We start from the raw sequence: 21,279 nt of genomic DNA on the forward strand, positions 1-21,279 counted from the left end.
CGGACCTACCTTCCGGAGTCGATTCCGAATTTATCGGAGTCGGATCGGAGTCGACTCCGGATTTTTGCCAACTTTTCCCATCACTATTGGTGATGGTTCGATGCTGTAGTGCAAGTGAGACAGCACGCTGTGACGAACAGCTCCAAGCTGTTGAGTTCGCTCAAAGAAGACGCACACATTCACAGACGACTCGTTTAAGTATGGTCCCAAGCGCCACAGATTAAGCTTAAACGACTGGAAAATCACAAATCACTAGAAAAAAAAATGAAAGCTCCATAGCTTACTGGTTTGCTCAATAGATGGCGTTTAATAGCTCATCATTATGTTGCTGTCCTTTTCTTGCCTTGTGTTTTGCCTAGCTTCATCTAATCATGGCGTTTAAACCCTTCTAATTTTCCGAGCAAAAATCTACATGAATGGTCGTGTACTCACACTAACGACCGTTACTCAATTCTCACTTGCTTCAGTGTTGAGAGCTTGAGCCGTTTAGAACCCGTGTAGTGATCGTTAAGAGGATTTGTAGCATTTGGGATATTAATATTGATGTTAGTGAAGCGCGCGTGCAAAATAGAAAGCGAGCTCTCACCGCAGCGTATTTCTCCTTGTCTCCTCAAGCTTCCTCATACCCCTTGGTCAGAATCAGCCAAATTTTGGGATCTGTTGATTGCGTGTTAGTTACCTACATCTTCTTATGTTTTAACATATCGCATACTGCGAAGGTCTGACCGTTCCCTGATTCTCCAATTTAGTGACTTCGCGTATAACATCAACACCTTTGATAGAAACACGAGGGGTAGTATGCGAGACTCATATCAGAATAAATCGATAAAGCCATAAATCTGTTTGCCCAATTGAGCTTCCCGAGCAGCGTAGGCACTTTGAAATATCAGATAATGTTCATTTTTAAGATATAGCACTAACCTGGGAGATATGACGCTGGAAGATATGGATGAACCTTAGCGCTTCGAAATGATACTAATGTCTAAAACGCCTCTAACGGTTTGAACGGTTCTGATGGGTTCGACAGCTCTGATTGTCAACTATCGGCTAAAGATAGCTCCCTACCGTTTCAACGGATCTGGACGGTTCTGCATGGCTCCGAACGGTATTGTATAGCTAAGACGGCTCCGGCGGATCCGACTGCCCACCAGCGGCTCCGGCCGACCAATTGGCGTCGTCGGGTTAAGGCAGCTCCAGACAGCTCCGACAGGTCTTGGTGGAATCATGGGTTTAACCCAGTGGTCGACAAAATTTGCGGTCAAAAGAGCCGCAAAAAAGGCCGAAATTCTTCAAAAATGTTCCAAGAGTTCAACGTGAAGAGCCATATCTTCTTCTTCTTTGGCTCAACAACCGTTGTCGGTCAAAGCCTGCCTGTACCCACTTGTGGGGTTGGCTTTCAGTAACTTATGAATTACCCCCCATAGCAGGATAGTCAGAGCCACGTATGGCGGCAAGGTCCATTCGGGGCTTAAACCCATGACGGACATGTTGTTAAGTCGTGCGAGTTGACTACTGTACCACGAGACCGGAAGAGCCATTTAGATAACGCAAAAACAAAAAAGTGTGAAAGTTTCAAAAACATATATGAAATATTAAGAACCATCATCCAGAAATCTAAGAGCCGTACTTTGCCGATGGTTGGTTTAACCAATGGAACATGAAAAATGAAATATTTGACAGGTTCGAGTCTTGTTTGTTCGACATATCTGACCACTGCACCTCCATATACGTTATATACGTTTGTTAGAGTCGAATGTCTTGTTCGATTGCTGCCAGTGCGCCACCTTAATTCGAAACCTGAGTAACGAAATTTGTAAGCAGTTTTGAGACGTTGGTGCAATTCCGAGAGCACATCACTACTCTTATCTTTCAATCACTTTTTTAGTTTAAAAGTTTGTAGTTTGCAAATTTTGGGGCCGGTCTGGTGGTACAGTCTAGTGATGTGCTGTATGGAGCGCACCCACGACTCCGATCCGACTCCGACTATTGTTAGTTCGATTCCGACTCCGTCAAAATGGAACCACTAGATCCGCCCGAAGTCGGAGTCGTCCGGAGTCGTCCGGAGTCGACGACTCCGAACGACTCCGAACGACTCCGAACGACTCCGACTCCGAATGACTCCGAACGACTCCGGACGACTCCGAGCGACTCCGAACGACTCCGAACGACTCCGGACGACTCCGACTCCGGGCGACTCCGGACGACTCCGACGACTCCGAACGACTCCGAACGACTCCGAACGACTCCGAACGACTCCGGATGACTCCGACTCTGGGCGACTCCGGGCGACTCCGGGCGACTCCGGGCGACTCCGTACGGCTCCGGATGATTCCGAACGACTCCGGATATTGCAGCGCGGACCTACCTTCCGGAGTCGATTCCGAATTTATCGGAGTCGGATCGGAGTCGACTCCGGATTTTTGCCAACTTTACCCATCACTAGTACAGTCGTCAACTCGTACAACGTAACAACATGCCCGTCATGGGTTCAAGTCCCGAATAGATCGTGTCTATACGTAGGACTTGACTATCCTGCTATGGTAATAAGTCACTGAAAGCCAAGCCCACTTCACTAGTATGTACCCACTACCTACACCTTGCAGACCTTGACCGGCAGCGGTTGTTGTGCCAAAGAAGAAGAAGTTTGCAAATTATTGTACCAAACAAGTTATAAACCCCGTGGGTGGAAAAAATACTGGGCCTCAAAGTGAATGGAGTGAGGCAAACCAGTGATGGAATCGTTTTGCTTCAATACGGGGTGCGCAGGGTGTGACGCGAAATGTGCTAGCCAGCCAACTAACTACGTTCACCGTGTGGTTGTTCGCCACGCATTTTGCTGCTGTCAAAAGTTTGATTATGGTTCATTTGGCCGTGGCTTTACAAAGTTTCGAAATGGTTGCTTGCATTTTTTTCTTCCTTGCAAAATATTTTATCTAACTGAAAACCACTTGATGTTATTTTATTATCTAATAATAATAATAATATTTTTCTTCATTCAAGGGTTTTGTAAAACACAAATTATCCTTATTTATCCTTATTTATATTTTTTTTCCAAATCTTCAATCCCCAAATAATCTGTCAAACTCTAAATTAAAAAAAAAAACAACACAACCTGGGCTTGTCGTCTACTGATAGCAAAAACAATTGTTACTAGACTATCCGGGCACGAAATCAGAAGCTGTCCATCTTGTCCATTCCCACCCCTACGTAGAACGGCTTTCCTGTCCACAGTAACCGGGTCCGCTTGTGTTCGGAATGCTAATTTAATGTGGCTTCATGAGATATGGTCGTGTGCGTGCTATTGAATACACCGCACTTGGCCCCCGTTACACTCGCGCTTATCAGTGAATGTTAGTGAAGAGCACGGTTCGTCCAGCGACAACTTTGACCGCGCCGAAACTCCGTCAGTTGCTCAACGAGATCCGTCTTGATAGGTACAATCGAAATTCGTGTCCCCGGTTCGGACCTCATCGCGTACCGGCAGCAAGTACCGTAGTGCAGCCTACTGGAACCAACCAGGCCCATCACCTACTCACCCACCCTCACTCGCCCACATCGAGCTTACATAATCAATTGACCTGAGACTTGTCACCAGTTGCCATGGCAATCGAACTACCTCGCGTTAACCTAGACGAGCCGCGCTATGACCAGAGTACCTACCTTAATCGTGCCAAGCATTTCCTTATCGTGACCAATCCGCTGAACGTATTTGCCACCGAGGAGCAGCTTGACCGGGCTGCCCGAATCGTGCGCGACTATCGGTAAACGAGACCTAACCCATCTGACCTGACCTGCTGAAAAATTCAGGATCGAAGAGTGCGTGCCCTCTGTTTCTATGCCCCTAATACGTGCGTTTTGCTTTGCTTTCGATTGTATCGTTCCGCTAGCGCCGGCAAACCCGTCCCAGATGTGAGCAGTGTCGATGAGCTATGGAGCGCCAAATATCTGTACGACAGTGCATTCCATCCGGACACCGGCGAAAAGATGCTGCTCGTCGGTCGTATGTCGGCTCAGGTGCCGATGAACATGACCATCACTGGATGCATGATGACGTTCTACAAGTCGACACCCGCCGTCATCTTCTGGCAGTGGTTCAACCAATCGTTCAATGCCGTGGTCAACTACACGAACCGCTCCGGTGCGTCACCCATCAGCCAGGAGCAGCTGCTGACCTCGTACTGCATGGCAACAGGTGGCGCCCTGGTGACTGCACTTTCGCTTAACCGTCTCGTTCGGGTATGTAATGTATTGCTTGCTGCAGCATCATCCGGGGGAATCCCCGGCAAAATCTTGGCATTTGCCCAGCTTGGCATGTGCTCGGCTTGGCATCTGTTGAGCGCGAAAGAATTCTAATCTGAACTTCTCTCATTCTCCACCTTTTCACATTAGAATGCTCCGCCGCTCGTTGGACGCCTGGTGCCGCTTGCCGCTGTTGCCGCAGCCAATTGCATTAACATTCCGCTGATGCGCATACAGTAAGTATAGCTAAAGCTGCTAACGTTGCATAAAGACGATAGGGTGGAAAGGGGAGGGAAAAAAACGCTGAGCACACACAACATTTGGAGCTTCGTTTGGCTTCTGCTCCAAACTCCCTTCATCCCAAACTCGTCTTGACGATCAAGTTTGGTGACGACTGCATGCTATGGGGAAAGGGAATTCAAAAATAGAATCACTAATGACGCGAATCTCGTGTGTCGTAGTACCCTCGCATGGTAAAAAGGAACTGCAAATCTGAGCTGTGGTGGTGGAGGTGGTGGCGGTGGCGGTGGTGGTGACAATGTGCCTTGACATTGGAAACCCTTGTTCCTCCTTAGGCAAAAAGTTATTTATGAACCGAAGGAGGACCAAACTCAAAACCCATTTCAACATGCGTTCGCCATATGCGAAACCGCTGATACCCCCAGCCATAGGGGATCCACATGCTTTAATTTCGTGATGTTTTGTCTTTTCAAGGGAAATCAAAAACGGTGTAACGCTGCTGGATAAGGATGGCAAGGAACTGGGTCAATCGGTTCGAGCAGCCAAGGAAGGAATATCGGCCGTCACGTTCAGCCGCATCTTGATGGCAATGCCTGGCATGGGTAAAACATGAACATTTCGATGAACCTTACTTTGCGCTAACCACGCATTTTATTCAACTTGTTCTCTCCAGTGTTCACGCCGGTGCTGATGAATACGTTGGAAAAGCGTGGCTTCTTACGCCGCTTCCCGTGGGCCAATGCTCCGATCCAGACGCTCTTCTGTGGGTTGTGTCTTACGTTTGCTACACCACTCTGCTGTGCGCTGTTCAGCCAAAAGGCTTCCATTAGCGTCGACAGCATTGAGGAGGAACTGCGCACGAAACTGCGCAAGGAGCGTCCCGAGCTGGATGTCGTATACTACAACAAGGGTCTGTAGATCCTCCGCGCATTAACAACGCCGGCTAGCAACGTGCTTCGTCGTTTCGCTTGCACAACCCTGCTGCTCGCAGATCGTGCGTGGTCTGGCGCACGTTTGCATTTAGTAGTACAATGTGCTTTTTCATTCGAATTTTCCTAATGACCTGTTTGGCGCGCAATTCGACTCACAACACTCCACTCTTGCCATATTTGTCTGTCAGAACTTCTCTTAGTAAGTGTTAAGTTTATGTCCATTTCTGTGTCGCTCTAAGCATAAAAACGAGCCAAATAAATATTTAACCATGTGTGTTTGCTCGTGTACGACAATAAACGTAGAATATACTTTCGATGCTAGAATGCCTGCTTGTGGACATTACTGGGAAATGGGTGGTGTAGGTCGTTTGTTCATCGTGTGGCGCAATGTAGCAATGAATAAATAACCTGCTCACTGATCATATAACGATCCTACAGTGAAAGCTCGTCTCTATGTTACGACCTTAGTGAAAGAAATGTTCCTAACATCATCATGGCCGATTGTGCTTATAACTTACTATTTATTCTTATTGAAAAAAAGAAAACAACACACTAGTACCCAATTCGTTCATTTCTTGCACTAAAACTTGACCATCAAGTGATTTATTACGATTCTTACGACACGATTCTCTTTTGAGTGCGTTCGTGTTGTGATTCTATTCTTTAATTCTGTATCCAGAGGTTGCCTTTACAAATCAGTACATTCCACTTACTTAATTTACTCTGCATTTGAAAAAAAAAATTGACCTAATGCAACACTTAACGGTGGTCTACGAAAACGGAATCGATAGTACAACAGAGCAGGTTTTGTTGAACTGAAAAAGAAAAGTTTTTCCAAGATGAAGAAAAAAATACATCCCTCTAATTATTGAGTTGATAAAACAAAAGCGATTATTTCCGAAGTGATCGAAAATCTATTATTGTAAGTGTACAGCCGCAATTTCTCCTTGCCACGTCGAGAACTATTTTATTATTCTTATGATCTTGCAAATGACGACTTCGTCGCTCGAGACTGTACAAATAATAGGGCCATAGAAGTAAGCGCCATGAATGATGAATGATTTTAAGCGCTTTACTCGCGTGTTTAACGGATATTGCGGGGACTGATAGAGGTGTTTTGTTTAAGACGTGGCCATTACATCATTGTGTCGTCGTTCAATCAAATGCACCAACAACTAAATCCTTCAGTTCAGATATTCTGAGAGACTGTTTGGCTCTAGCGATGGAAGTTATTAAACTGAACATATGCATCTGGTTCCCGTTTACTGCTCCAGAGCTAACGATGTTAGGTAAAGAAAAGTTGTACAACAGATACCCTGCAACGAATTGTGAATAAACTACCAACATCATCTCCACCAAACTGTACACGTTAAACTGAGCTTAGTTGTAGAGCAGGAGTTGTATTTTGTTTTCGTGCGTATCGTAGCTTAAAGTGCGATCTGTCTCCGTGCGAAATTGGCTCTACCAACACCACACACACGCACACATCGTCTACATTTTCACAATGGATTAATATTCTTCCCCTTCAGGACACATCTTGTTGTCAGCGAATTGATTGAAACACACGATTGCAAGCGTAAAACAGTTCATTGCTTTTCATTTACGTTTCACTCCCATGTCTTATTAATTCAATTTCATTTCATTATTATCTGTCGAATTTGCTCACTTGCCTTAACCTGTGCCGTCGTGCTTGCCTTCGTTCTAACATTTCATTTCAACTTCCTGTTACTGTGTATTAAAACTACGGGCGCGAATTTTGCCAAAATGGTGGAGTTTAGACTGAAAACATAAATTGCATTCAAGGAACCGTAGAATTTATCATATCATCTTAACAATAGTAAATCGGTGAAAGATACTTTAGAGAAAAGAGGGGAGAAAAAACAACAAAGGGAATAGGTGCATGGAGGTCATAATGCGCAAAAGGTAGTACTGCGGGATGCGACGTGCCCTTTAGGAGGACGGTGGTGACGTTATGCTGGCTCGTTTCTTTGAACTAGGCTCATCAGCATCATCTGCGTTCGATAGTAAATGTTCGGTGTCCGCCGGTACGGGTATGGAGGAACCGTCGTCTGATCCAGCGTCATCTAAGCTGGATGGAGCAATAGGGACCGCGGGCTTATTATCATCCTTATTTTCCTTTGCTGCCTCCTGCTCGGCCGTTTGCTTCGCCGTTTCAATGCGCTTCGAAAGCTCTTTATGGAGCTTCGTAATCACTTCTGGACGGGACTGTACCGGAAACGAGATTGCAAGGATCATAAGTTTAATAAGCGGTCATTTAGGAAACGATTCATCTCTAAACATTTACCATCACTAGAAACACCTTTATCTGTCCAGTGCTGTCAATAGCTGTAAGACGCAGACTTTTTTGACTCGGTTGTTGTGCGACCATTCCGGCCCATACCTGTAAGGCGATAAAAAAGATAGCAGATAGTTAGCATTGAAGAAAGAAAATAATAATAATTCCATTATTTTAAAACATGCTCTGAAAAGGAGTTTTTATCAAGTAAATACAAAGGAAAGCTTTTCTTCTTATCACAGTCACGCCACAAAGTGTGGTGCTTTTTGTGTTTCTTACCTTAGTGTTGATCAATACACGAAGATTGCCGGACTGCCGAAATACAACGCGAGATTCATTGTTGTCTTTATCATTAAGTCGCAGCGTGCCGTGACCACGCTCCTCCCAGTTCGACTTGGCGAACGCAAACAGCTTGCAATTAATTTCGACCACGTTCCGTTCGTCCTCTTCGCCAGTGATGGTCTCGACCTCTTCGTACTTGCGTTTCAGTGCTCCCCGGCTTTCCTCATAGCGGCGGGCAGCTTCCTCCAGACTTTCGCGATCCTTTGGCTCCCGGCTGCTGCCATCCGAAGAGTCGGACCCATCCTTGCCGGTTGCGGTGCCGGAAGCGTTCGACGAAGCTGTGTTCGCTGTATTGCCCCCCGCTCCACCCGTACCACTTTCGCCCGCTGTTGCCGCTACGCTTGTGGCGAATGAAAAGCCAGTGGTTGGAAGAGTGTTGGCACTGGCATTGCTAAGATTTTCACCCGTCACACGTTCGTGGACATTTTGGCCAAACACAAATCCGCACGACGCTTCGCTCAGCGTCGATTTTTTCACATTCGCGAATAGGTTCGACTTCGGCAGGGAGGCACTTTTCAGCTTTGCCAAAGGATCGATATTGTTGCTGTTCGTACTGTTGTCGCCATCCTTGTCCGTTGCCGATTTGCTACTTTCCGCCGAGCCACCCTTTGCATCCGCATCCGATGGTTCATCCTCGCTGAACTGCGTCTTCAGGAAGGGATTTGTAGGGGCCGGTGCGACGGCATCGTTACCATTCTTATCTGCAGCCGCACCGTTGCCTTCTTTGATGCTTCCGATTCCGCCAAACGATAGCTGTGATGGTTTCAGCACGCTTGGTTTCAGGTTGAAACTGTTTGCCAAGCCAGCATTACCGCCGGCAAAGCCGGCTAGGGATGGCGAGGACGATATGCTGTTGCTCGATGAAGAACCACCTCCCCCAAGGAACGCAGATCCGCCAAAGGTAGACTGTCTAAGGACGCTTGATTTCAGCTGGAAGCTGGATGGTTGCACCACACTGCTTGAACCATTGCTGCTGTTGGATTGGGACGATTCTTGCTCTTCATTCAACATGTTGTCGTCTCCTGTACGAAGTAAAAATGAGGTGCAATGATAGATATCGCATGAAAACATTGAATGCAAACAATCAAAACCAGCCCCGAATCAAGTATTGCGGGGATTAACACAAGAGGCAATTTCCGATACAATCAATATTGCAGGAGCGTCCCAAACACTCAATTCGACAACAGTCCCGATGTTAGTGGGTCGTAAATCGTTCCAAAACTTACTTTCAACATTCGCCATTCGGTGGTAAAGCGTTCGTGCCCTTAGGACTTGGTGGTGGAATCTTCCAGGATGTGATGCCCTCCCGATTACGCCTTTTCCGGCAGTGTTACTTTCCGCAGCTCAAAGCAGTTTTCTGCAAAGCGACCAGCGTTAGATGTTGCGAACCAGCACACAATGGATAACGTCGATAAAGCGCTGGGAAAACGTTTTGTCAGCATCAAATCTGACCTAATCCGCACCAATCGCCAATCGCATACAAAACGTTCAGAAGAAGGAAACAGTGGCAAAGTGGACGACGCTGCACGACAGTCGAATACCCGGAATCACGCAAGAAATCGCAATGACAACTCATGAAACCAACATTCGTCAAACGTTCGCGACTTGCAGCCCTGACGATGACAAAGTGGAAGAGAATATTTTAACTGTTTTATTTCCACGATAAACGTACTTAATTGTAAAAGAATTTCTCTATTTTTTTGGAATTTGGTGAAAATAAAACTATCGAGAATTGAACCCAACAGTATAGCGAGACTCAAAGTTGTCAGTGTCAACAACGTCATTTGCAGCCTCAGCTGTCAAGGCGACATTTTCTTTTTCCCATCAACAGAAGAAAGGTCCAGCGTCGCATAAGCGAAGAGAAGTGGAAAATAAATAGTGTGGGATAATTTCGTTTCTCTTCAGTCCTGTATTGCTTTGTGCTGTACTTTTGCGGGTTGTATGTGGAAAGGATAGGGTCGGAAGGATGTCACTGTCCACTGTTTTGCCCGCGCCATCCAATCCCGTTTGGGATCGAGATGATGAGCGCAAGATGAAGACACCATCGATGGGCGCATTGGTAAGCGCCAAGGTTGCAGCCCCTCCGTACGGACAGCGCAAAGGATGGATCCCTAGAACTGATGCAGATTTTGGCGATGGAGGTGCTTTTCCGGAAATTCATGTGGCCCAGTATCCTTTGGGTAAGAGAGTAGAGCGAATGTTGGTGAAGATGCATCGGTTTATTTACATCCACTATCGTTCCTTTGGTGACAGGTATGGGTGCTCCCGGAAATGCGTCCAAGAAATCGAACGCGCTGGCGGTACAGCTAGACCAAACAGGGAAGGTGAAGTACGATGCCATTGCTCGCCAGGGCCACTCGAAGGACAAAATTGTGTATTCCAACATCAACCAACTGCTTCCAGCGGAAGTGCTGGCCGAGGACTCGGAAGAACTGCAAATGCCTGACCAAGAGACGATTAACGAAATAACGGAAAACACTCGCAAAGCGTTGGAAAAGCTGACAAACCAGAAGATCGTATCGGCTATGCCGGTGAGAGCCGCCGAAAAGCAAGCGCCCGCACAGTACATCCGCTACACGCCGTCCCAGCAGGGCGATGCGTTCAATTCCGGCGCGAAACAGCGCATCATTCGTATGGTGGAAGCACAAGTGGATCCGATGGAACCGCCCCGTTTCCGCATCAACAAAAAGATCCCCCGCGGGCCGCCTTCTCCTCCTGCGCCGGTACTGCACTCTCCCACGAGAAAAGTCACGGTAAAGGAGCAGAAGGAATGGAAAGTACCGCCTTGCATTTCGAACTGGAAAAACGCAAAGGGTTACACTATTCCGCTAGACAAGCGTCTTGCTGCCGATGGCCGGGGTTTACAGCAGGTGCATATAAACGAAAAGTTCGCCAAGATGGCCGAAGCACTGTACATCGCCGATCGTAAGGCACGAGAGGCCGTGGAGGCTCGTGCACAGCTGGAAAAGAAATTGGCCCAAAAAGAAAAGGAAAAGAAGGAAGACATGCTTCGCCAAATGGCTCAACGTGCGCGTGACGAGCGGGCGGGAATTCGTCATCCGGATGCAGCTGGCGAAAGTCTTGCCGGGGGCTCGGGTACGACCGATTTGCGCGAGCGCGATGAGATACGTGCGGAAAGACACCGCGAGCGAGCCCGCGATCGTAACCTTGCAAGAGCTGCCCCGGAGAAGCGGTCGAAGCTACAGCGTGAGAGGGAGCGTGACATTTCGGAACAGATTGCACTGGGAATGCCAGCCAAAACTAACCTGGCAGGTGAATCACAGTTCGACCAGCGTCTATTCAATACCTCAAAGGGTATGGACTCTGGGTACGGGGACGATGAAGCATATAATGTTTACGACAAGCCGTGGCGTGACTCGGGCACCCTGGGACAACATTTGTACCGGCCGAGCAAATCAATCGACAACGACGCATACGGCGCAGATCTGGACAAGATCGTCAACACCAACAGATTCGTTCCCGATAAAGAGTTCAGCGGAACGGACCGCAGTGCACAGAATGTACGGCAAGGGCCGGTACAGTTCGAAAAGGAAGAGGATCCCTTTGGTTTGGACCAATTCTTGTCGATGGCCAAGAAAGCGCCTAAAAGGAAAGAAGATTCTTTTGCTGGCGCAAGTGGCAGCGGTAGCAGTAGCCGTGATAAGGATCGTAAAAAACGCAGGGATTAGAAGAAAATGTGCATTAGCAAATCTTGGCGTAAATCAACGAACGCTTATTTGGCATCAATCTGTATCATTTTAATTTCAAAACTACATTGAGTTGTTAGTTTATTAAAGAATCACCCAAAAAAAATTCAATAAAATTTAAACTGTAATGAAGCGCATCACTTGTTGAGAAAGAGACTAAGTAGAGCAAATGTTTGGACGCTTTGCTATTTCGATGCAGTTAAACAAATCATATGAAAATACACTTGAAAACATATGAACTGGCATTCCTGGTTCATTTGAGCTGTAGGCGTGGGAAACTCCTCTCCAAAATACGTGCACCGCGAATGGTCGCGTATGTCCAACACGGTGATATAAACGCAACACAATGGCCAACTGTCAAATGACGATGGAATGCCAAAATAGAAAAAAAGGAAAGCAGAAAACACTGTTTCGTTTGAAACAATTTGCCGAAACAATGGTCGTAGCAGGGCAGTGATTTTGTGTAGATGTTATTCGCTTTAATTTCATTGCTTCTCTTGAAACAAACAGCACAATCGTTCGGAACTAAAGTACGTGTGTGATCTCGTGACTACCCCCTGCAAAAGACCACCGTTTGCCGTTCGTCCCGTAGCAATCGAGCTGAAAAATTGGTACCCTTTCGGACAAGATAACTACCTAAACCTGCTACCATCCGCCCTCCGCCAGCATCGTGCGACAATGACCCAGCCCCTTGCGGGTGACAATAGATGGAGTAGGCATGCTGTAGCATAGCGGTGTGCTGTCACCGTGTACGTCGTCTAATTAAATATCATCACAGGTCGCTGCCTTCACCTCGTACCAACGCGGATATCGCGGATAGTGTTCATCGGAGAAAAGTGAAACGAAACATTTGTATGCCCTTCTATTTGGATCCTTCTTACCAAGGTGGCTATCTTTTACTGTGCCACACAAACATTTGACTGAGCTTTTCCCACATCACATCTTTTGTGGCTAATCGTGCAGCAGCACAGCAACGTCGTCCGTGTTCCGGTGTTCACCATCGATCCTCACCATCGAACAGTCCTTGGGTGGACATGAGTAGCGGTAGCGCCAGTACTGCTAGTACTGCCGGTGGTACTACTACTTCGGCCGATGGTACGACTTCCTCTTCCTTTTGGCGCAACAACAGCCGTACCATACCCGGTCGACCTACCACGGTCACCAATCGTATAGGGAGCGGGCGGACTATCGGAGCTGGCTCATCGGGTGGCAGTTCGTCGTTCCAGGATTATCAGGACTCCGTTAGCGATGCGTGGGACCTCGGCGACGATGAATTCTGCATTATTTCCGGTGTAGTGGATACGCGCATATCAAAACGAGCTTCACAGACGGCGGCACTGAATGTGATTAAAACTCACAAGAGCGGTGCTGGCGGCAGTGTATCTAAACCACAAACCTCCGTCCACCTGGACACACAGGAATTATTGACTGGCCCCGCTACGAATCCGATTGAGCAACAGCAGAGCGGCGGTGGTGATGCGCACTTGGAGGCAGAGTTGAGAATAGAAAGCTTAGATATCCAATCCCAGTCCCAGCAGCAACAGCATCAGCAACACCAACAACAACAGCAGCAGCAGCAATCGTCCAACGATGGAGTTGGATACGCGCACGATCAACGGTAAATGACCGTGATTAGGGTAGGTGCCACATTATCGAACTTGCTTCTAATACCTGCCTTATTTGAATTCTAGACTTCGACAACGGTTTCATGCGTATCCTGGACGTCCACAATTATTAAAATTATCCTCAAATGTGGCGTCGAAGGATGTGGAGTGTGAATCAAAGTACGAAAAGTTTAGTAACATCCTCGAGGCACCGCTACTGAATCTGATCGCGCTAAAGGAACTCAGTTGGTCGGGCGTGCCACGCAAAATGCGAGCAGTTACCTGGCGACTGCTTTCGGGTTACCTTCCCACCAGCTTAGAGCGCCGTCAAACGGTGCTGGAGCGGAAGCGTGTCGACTACCGAAAGCTGGTGCAGCAGTACTTTGATGCGGACTGTCGCGATGAAAGTCAGCAGGACACCTACCGCCAAATCCATATCGATGTTCCCCGAATGAATCCACACGTGGCGCTGTTTCAGCAGAAGCTCGTACAGGAGATGTTTGAGCGAATACTGTTCATCTGGGCCATCCGACACCCCGCTTCGGGGTACGTGCAGGGTATCAACGATCTCGTAACACCATTTTTCATCGTTTTTCTACAGGAAGCTGTCGGACCGGGTACGATCGACGATGCTACATCGACGATGTGTGCTTAGTGTGACAATAACAGTAATGAATGTTTTTTCTGTTGGTTTGTTCTTCCTTTAGATAAAGATTTGGAGCAGTGCCAACTGAGTGACCTCAGCATTGAGCAGCGGGACATTATCGAATCTGATTCATTTTGGTGTTTGTCCAAATTTCTCGATTGCATCCAGGATAATTACATTTTTGCACAGCTCGGGATACAGGCAAAGGTCAATCAGCTGAAGGAACTGATTCAGCGAATCGATGGTACGAAGTCTCTTCGATTGTGAGTCGTCGGGGTTCTAACCTGTCCTGTATAACATTGCTTTGCCCCCCCAGGAACGCTGCACAGACATCTGCAGATGCACGGTGTTGACTATCTGCAATTTTCGTTCCGATGGATGAACAATCTCCTAACACGTGAACTGCCACTCTACTGCACTATCCGGCTGTGGGACACCTATTTGGCCGAGTCGGACGGTTTCGCCGTGTTTCAACTGTACGTGTGCGCCGCATTTTTGCTGCACTGGCGGGAACAGTTGCTGCAGGAAAAAGATTTCCAGGTCAGTTGCATTGGTACACTGTGAGTGGGGATAAGCACGATAAACCATATCCAATCTTTCTCCCGTCCAGGGTTTGATGCTGTTGCTGCAAAATCTACCCACACACAACTGGATGGATTCGCATATCGGAGTGCTGGTGGCCGAAGCGTTTCGCCTTAAGTTCACCTATGCCGATGCCCCAAAGCACCTCGAAGCCAAAAGTTGACCCGTAATGACACTAGATGGTGGGTATTATCAAAACTACTGTAGAAACTATTTGTACAAGTTTATTTGAAACAATCGCGCAAGCGCTGTTTCTACGCCGCTCCGAACATCAATGGCGGGACGGACGGTTCAATTCACTCAATACGATGCTATTACGATTTTGGTTTAGGAAGAGCGATAATATGCTGAAAGAAAAAGGGTTTGTGAAAGAGATGATACATGCAGGGTTAAACTCTTGTAAAACAAGAACTGCTTTTCTACTTCTGGACAAAGGGAACAAGCCACACAATAGATGGCACGTGTCTTTGCATAATGTTTTCGTTTGTGTGCGGTGCGATGTTGGCTGCGTTTCGGTTTACTGGCAACTGAAATCATTTTTTTTTTATCGTTATCGATCTGTGCATATAAAAATCATCGAATCCCGGAACATTTGTAATTTGCCCGTTTTTTCTTTTTAATAGAAGCAGAAAATACACCTTATCTAGCAAAAAAAAAACGCCAAAAAATGGGTAGCACATTACAAACATCGAAGCCAGGTGAGAACTGAGTGAGAACGGTGCAAGGATGAAGAACTGAAGGAAAAAAGGAACTGTGTATCAAGCAGCAGAAGATTATATAAAAACACAAGAGAGGATAACTACAACCAATTAGCTAATTATAAGAAAATAAATCATAAATAAATAAATCAAACCAATATCGGACAGCTTTATAGCAAACGGTATCAGTGAGGGGCTTTGTGTGTTATCTCACGTTCGCCGAAAAAAATTGATAACAAAGGCAATGCATGGGATATTTATGCGATGCATACCAGCTCTATAAGTATAGTTTGTCATCACTACTTTGTACACCATTTAAACCATGATTTATCATTCAAAATCGACAAAGTATGTTTGTATTGTCCTTTAATTTTTCTTTTCTTATCTGCGATAAGAATCCAGCGGGTAATCCATTAACCAACATTACAAACTACGACAAATAATACAAAAAAGAAAAACCCCTGTTCATAGGTACCTTCAGTAACAATCTGCATCGTTAACCTCGGCCGCGTAGTACGAAAACAATACGTCGTCCAAAAGTGAACCGAAGCTTTCCGTGTTCTCTAGCCATCGCTGCCGACTTGCCACGATCGCGGATAGATCAAGCGACTGTACGGAGCGCAAAAACTCTTCCGCACTGACGGAAGCATACTGTCGGAAAAGGTCCACATGTCGCAGTGTTTCGTCACAGCCGCAATCGTTGCCCGTTTGACGCCCGTAGGCAGTCGCCACGTTCGTCATGTGAGGATTGTAGGTCACTGAAAGTAGGTTCATATCGTTGAGGTTCACAATAGAATCAATGATTTCGTCGGCATTGGCCGAACTGCACGCCACATTGCCGCTGTTGTAATCAGCATCGTTTCTACGCTGCTGTCGAGGAGGTATCGTGCCAGTCCCCCCGGTACTTTGGGTTGCGGCGGCAGCTGTCGAATCCAATTGTGCCTGGTTTTGTAAAGCGCCCGCTTCTATCGAAGCTCGCTCAGGAGGTTTCACCTCGGAGTAGTTCGTATCGATAACCGACAATCGCCCTGCCAAAGGTGAAGCTTGCTGCGAGTTTGAGCTGTTCGTAGATGATGCTCCTTGTACCGCATTGGCATTTGCCGGGGAAAGGCCGGAAGAATCGCCTTTAGCGCTTGATGGATGTGCTGCGGAAGATCCAGACCGCAACACAACTTGATAATAGTCTAGAAAGTTGTACTTGTTCAAATGCGACATCAGTTTATCGATGATGGCAATTGTTTCTTTGACCACTCCTAGATCACAATCGTCTTTGAGACAGGCGAGCAGCACTCCCAGGCATCCGCGCAGCGACAGCTCATTAAGTACCTTCATTAGGCGTGTTTGAATTTCCCGATCGGTGAGTGTAACGATTTTTTTATGCTCCTTCGAGAACGTTACCGCAGGGAAGGTTCCGTCAATCATCCCTTGATGTTGAAACTGTCGGCACATAACCAGGCGCCAAAACTGAAGCGCATTAATCTTCACCTCCCAGTACAGATCGTTTGCGGCAGCATACGCTAGCACGGAAAACACACTGTCCAAACATTGCGGTTGTATTTTATGATTGGCGTAGATTTCCTTTACCGTATTGACCGCTTCGCGACGAACCACTCCTTCACTTTCGTTATCGATAACGTCGATCAGGTGATTCTGAAATTGGTTTAAATCGCATTTTTATTGCCGGCACATGAAACATTCCACCGTATGCCGTACCATTAAGGAAAGCTTGGAAAGCGAATGATCCCACAGCAACCGAATCTTGACCATCAACGTCAGACAGCGAAGGGCCGAAGCGCGGACGTACGCTTCGGTGTCGTTCTTTGCTGCAGCTTCTACAACCGGGATGATATCACAATCGAGAATATGCTTTTGGAAAGCGGGAAATTCTGTGAAGAAAATAACCGCATTAACATGGTTCAATCATGACTAATCCTAAGTACTGTTGTTGCGAACGATGGTGTTACTGATTTCCGATATGCTGACAATCGATGCGAGCAACTCGAGTGCCGAATCCCTTGCCTCCCAGCTGAGATCGTGCAGGCGTTTATAGATTATGTGGCCAACATGTTCCAGTCCCGATCCAGAGATATTATCCATCAGCAGGGCAAGGTTTGGGGCCAGGAAGTGCTCGATGGAGGTTTGGGTGAGCTTTAGTGCAAGCACGACCAGCTGTAAAAATGATTAATTTGGTGTCACAAATTCTGGACCACAAAGTTCAATAGCCTATCATCGTATAAGAAGCGGTAAACTAGACATCTGAAGTCGAAAACATCTACAAGTATATAGCAATACCAAAATATTGTTTACATTGTAACGATGTACTCACCCTCGGAGGAAGATTGGGGTTTGCCAGCAAGTTTAGCATGAAATTAACAATCGCTGTCGATTCGATGCACTCTTTCCAGGTGATTTTGAAGTTTTCGATCAATGACATCAACCCATTGATGATTGCGGACAGGAGATTAGGTTTGCTTAGCATAAGATCCGCCTTGCCGAAGACGCTTCCTTCTCCCTCGACCGAGCAGCACATATCGGGAAGGAACTCCTTCAGCAAGTACACGAACGCTTGAAACGCAATGACAGCGCGCGGACGGGGTAGCTTGTGTGTGGTCACAATTCCTTGAATTGATTTACATGCCAACTCGGTCACATTTAAATTGTACGCCTGAAAAATGTCCCGACAGGCGTAAATCAACCGTATGGTAAACTCGCACGCAATGTCGTACAGCTGTGTGCAAAACTTTTCGATATAATCCGGCAAATCTTTCGTGGCGAAACACTGCATTTCGTAAACGACCGGAAAGAGCTGCAGCAGTAGTATTTGGTCGCCAAAACGAATACTCTGATTTTTCAGCACAACCTCTTCCGGAGCGCGATCGCCAAGAATGCGCCACAAGGAATGGTGTGTTTCGGCCATCAGCATCACGTTCTGGACGTTGCCCCGTCGGATGGAAAAGTTGACGTAGTTTAGAAAGTTTATCGTGTACCGATCGAAGGTCAGATCCACTGCCACCGTGTCCTCCGGTGGGATTTCCATCGTGCACAACCGGGCACAATTGGCAAAGATGTGGGTTTGCCAGATTTTGGCAAGGTACGTATGGTCGTGCATGGTGTCAGTAAACTTCCAGAGATTGCGTTCGAATTTGTACGTGTAGAGAATGAAGTACGCGACCCGGGTGCGTTGTTTTGATTCGATGATTTTGCGAAACAGCGTTTGCATGAGGTTTAGCAGTGGAGAGATGATTTTTTGCGAGTTATAATCATTCACCAGCACCGCATCGTCCTGCTCCGGACTCTTCCAAACACAGTCAATCAGGGGAGACAGGATGGTGCGCACGATTTCCTTCACCTCTTCGTAGTCACCCATCGTACAGAAGCGCTCCAGCACCTCGTAAATGAACAGCGACGTCTCGCGCGTTATGTAGATCGTCTGGTAACCATTGTAGTAGTCCAAACAAATCCGCCAAGAACCGGATTGCTTGATCCACGACATGCCCATTGCATGGCGAGAGATTGCCTTCAGCACCAGCACGTGGCCCAATTTGATGGATGGGTTTTGTAGCTTCCCATTACGCTGAATACACTCCTGAAAACGATCCAGCATCCGGCTTCCATTTTGAATGCGTGCAAAATCCCACTCGTTCTCCACGATCATCGCCAGCAGCTGGAGCGTGAAGGCGGAAATATCTGTTGATGGGGCACGATCACTTTCCCATTGCTGCAGTATGCTCTCTAGCCACTGGAATACTTCCGTAGACTTGACAAATTTACGATGGTCTGGAAGTAGTGCAACAAACAAAAAACAGCATTCATCAATACTGGCAGTTTCTATACCCATGTTTCGTAACATTAGAGTTCCTCGTCACTTACCATCGCAATACTTGCCAGACAGGTGACTGATTATCATTTCAAGATACACATCATTGTTGATCTTAAATCCGCGGTTCAGGAAAGCAGTTAGCACCTTGTGAAACTTTTCTTGGCAAGTATCGTCCGTGCATGGTTGGGGTCGATCCTGTTCCATAGGGTTGCTTGTCCCGCTGCCAGGATTGCTGCCTATCGTTGATGAGGATGCACTGATTTCGGAAGCCATCGTATTCTTATCACCAATGTTTGTTTCAGTTAAGGTACACTGGATTCCCAAATAGCAGCGTCACCATTGTTCTGATGCAATCCTTACAACTACAGCCGGGTTTCAAGGGTGAAGAAGGCACTGAGTATGTGCGACATCATTCGTACAATGACAAATAAGCAGAAATACTTTACAAAATCTTAAGACACAGATTTTAAAGAACGCTGGGAGTTTCGGTGCAAATCATCGTGTTTTCGAAGCGATGCTGCAATGTTATGACAGCCGTCAGATAAGCGGTGCGTGACAGATGACAGCGCTGTGCATCAGCATTTGAACAAGAGAGGTTACACCATTTTTTATAGTGTTGACAATCAATGGTACGTTTTAGAATGTAGTGTTGTCGTCTGCAATCTCTGATTATCGATAAAATAAGTTCTCCTCAATCAGCTGCGTCTGAAAATCTGGTGGATATGTAGGGAAGTTAAGCTCCTGGTGTGAAATTGAACTGCAATAAACGACAAGGTGCAGTGGTGCGTAAACGATCGAACCATTTTACGAATGAAATAGGAATCAAGGCTGTTGTACTGAAATAAAGCATCGCTACACGGTGTTAATAAACGGTTATTAAAATGGCTTATGGCGATCGAAATATGGCCGGTCTCGTAGTACAGTCGTCAACTCGTACGACTTAATAACATGCGCGTCATGGGTTCAACCCAAGCGCCACAGATTAAGCTTAAACGACTGGAAAATTAAATATCCATAGAAAAAAAATGAAAGCTCCTCCGCTTCATTGGTTTGATCAATAGATGGCGTATTACAACTCATCATAATATTGCTATCCTTTTCTTGCAATGTGTTTCGACCAATTTCATCTTATCATGACCTATACAGCCTTCTAACTTTCTGAGCAAGAATCTATATGAATGGTCGTGTGGTCAGATACGTGGGTATCAACACCAACGACCATTACTCAAATCTCACTTGCTTCAGTGCTGGTGGTTTACATTGGAGTTTAGTATTTAAACAATCGTATCGCCGTTCTAGTTCTAGCGATGCATAACTTCAATGCAAAACCATACAACAAGACAGAGGAAATGAGAAAGCTCTCCTCCAAGCGATGAAGCTCAACTGGTTGGGGTATCCCACCAACAGAGAGCGCCACCAGCTTTTTTGCTATTTTTAGAATGCATGAGTCGTTTGCCGTCTGCTAAACGAAGTCTTTCTATATTCCGTTTAGGTAGAGAACTTGAGTCGTTTAGAAGCCGTTTAGTGGTCGTTTAGTGGATTTGTGGCACTTGGGCAAGCCAAGGTGGAATATAGAGGAGGTGTCTTCTTAGCGTTTGGCATGTTGCCATTTTGAGATTCATTTTGACAACAGCCGTCGATATTTGTTTACAGGCAGCAGCAGCATTATAACGTGTAAAATGCCGATTTATGGAGTGTGGATGCAAAATACATTTTTTTAGTGCTAAACAACTGTTTATCAAACGAAAACAATTCATTTATCATATCCAAATACCAGCAACATTCGTCGCATTTGACAACTGCCGTCGATCTTGGTTTTGTGCTTTTTTCTAAAGCCTCGATGCCCAATTGTTCTACATGACGACACATCCTTTCTACCCACTTTGGTACAAGCCCCAAATGGACCGTGCCGCCATACGTAGGACTGACTATCCTGCTATGGGGGGATCAATAAGTCACTGAAAGAAAGCCAAGCCTACAAGTGGTACAGGCAGGCCTTGACCGACAGCGGTTGTTGAGCCAAAAAGAAGAAGAAGAAGAAGATCGAAATATGGAAGCTTTGTTGTAGCGTCAAATTTTTGTTTATTGTTTTTGTTTAATTTGCACAATTCATACCTTTTTATGTTACTTTTTGTGAAAATGTTGCAGTATCGTGCATAATTATTTTGACGTT

The 21,279-nt window shown here is 46.4% G+C and overlaps 5 protein-coding genes across 5 annotated transcripts; 3 read left to right on the plus strand and 2 right to left on the minus strand.

The window, feature by feature from the left end:
- Positions 1 to 2,567: 2,567 nt before the first annotated feature.
- On the plus strand, positions 2,568 to 5,854 carry LOC1274665 (sideroflexin-1-3). Its single transcript, XM_313819.6, has 5 exons — positions 2,568 to 3,761; positions 3,888 to 4,236; positions 4,390 to 4,475; positions 4,954 to 5,081; positions 5,153 to 5,854. Exons 1-5 carry the CDS (start codon positions 3,601 to 3,603, stop codon positions 5,395 to 5,397), a joined length of 969 nt encoding a protein of 322 aa, XP_313819.4. The 5' UTR covers positions 2,568 to 3,600; the 3' UTR covers positions 5,398 to 5,854.
- A 124-nt stretch (positions 5,855 to 5,978) lies between these two features.
- Positions 5,979 to 9,797, minus strand: LOC1274666 (ran-binding protein 3). The gene is made up of 4 exons (XM_313820.6): positions 9,276 to 9,797; positions 7,987 to 9,071; positions 7,717 to 7,812; positions 5,979 to 7,637 (listed from the first exon to the last, which is right to left on the minus strand). Exons 1-4 carry the CDS (start codon positions 9,289 to 9,291, stop codon positions 7,362 to 7,364), a joined length of 1,473 nt encoding a protein of 490 aa, XP_313820.5. The 5' UTR covers positions 9,292 to 9,797; the 3' UTR covers positions 5,979 to 7,361.
- Positions 9,798 to 9,827: 30 nt separating this feature from the next.
- On the plus strand, positions 9,828 to 11,819 carry LOC1274667 (puff-specific protein Bx42). The gene is made up of 2 exons (XM_313821.6): positions 9,828 to 10,229; positions 10,303 to 11,819. The coding sequence occupies exons 1-2, from the start codon at positions 10,016 to 10,018 to the stop codon at positions 11,736 to 11,738; spliced, it is 1,650 nt and encodes a 549-aa protein (XP_313821.3). The 5' UTR covers positions 9,828 to 10,015; the 3' UTR covers positions 11,739 to 11,819.
- A 301-nt stretch (positions 11,820 to 12,120) lies between these two features.
- LOC1274668 (TBC1 domain family member 22B) lies at positions 12,121 to 15,444 on the plus strand. Its single transcript, XM_061649423.1, has 5 exons — positions 12,121 to 13,374; positions 13,448 to 13,977; positions 14,068 to 14,250; positions 14,323 to 14,546; positions 14,617 to 15,444. Exons 1-5 carry the CDS (start codon positions 12,791 to 12,793, stop codon positions 14,749 to 14,751), a joined length of 1,656 nt encoding a protein of 551 aa, XP_061505407.1. The 5' UTR covers positions 12,121 to 12,790; the 3' UTR covers positions 14,752 to 15,444.
- Positions 15,445 to 15,619: 175 nt separating this feature from the next.
- Positions 15,620 to 19,657, minus strand: LOC1274669 (uncharacterized). Its single transcript, XM_313823.6, has 5 exons — positions 19,157 to 19,657; positions 17,613 to 19,063; positions 17,251 to 17,455; positions 17,000 to 17,172; positions 15,620 to 16,936 (listed from the first exon to the last, which is right to left on the minus strand). The coding sequence occupies exons 1-5, from the start codon at positions 19,377 to 19,379 to the stop codon at positions 15,764 to 15,766; spliced, it is 3,225 nt and encodes a 1,074-aa protein (XP_313823.6). The 5' UTR covers positions 19,380 to 19,657; the 3' UTR covers positions 15,620 to 15,763.
- Between the last annotated feature and the right edge of the window lie 1,622 nt (positions 19,658 to 21,279).

The sequence above is a fragment of the Anopheles gambiae genome, chromosome 2 (assembly GCF_943734735.2).
Source record: "Anopheles gambiae chromosome 2, idAnoGambNW_F1_1, whole genome shotgun sequence".
NCBI lineage: Eukaryota > Metazoa > Arthropoda > Insecta > Diptera > Culicidae > Anopheles > Anopheles gambiae.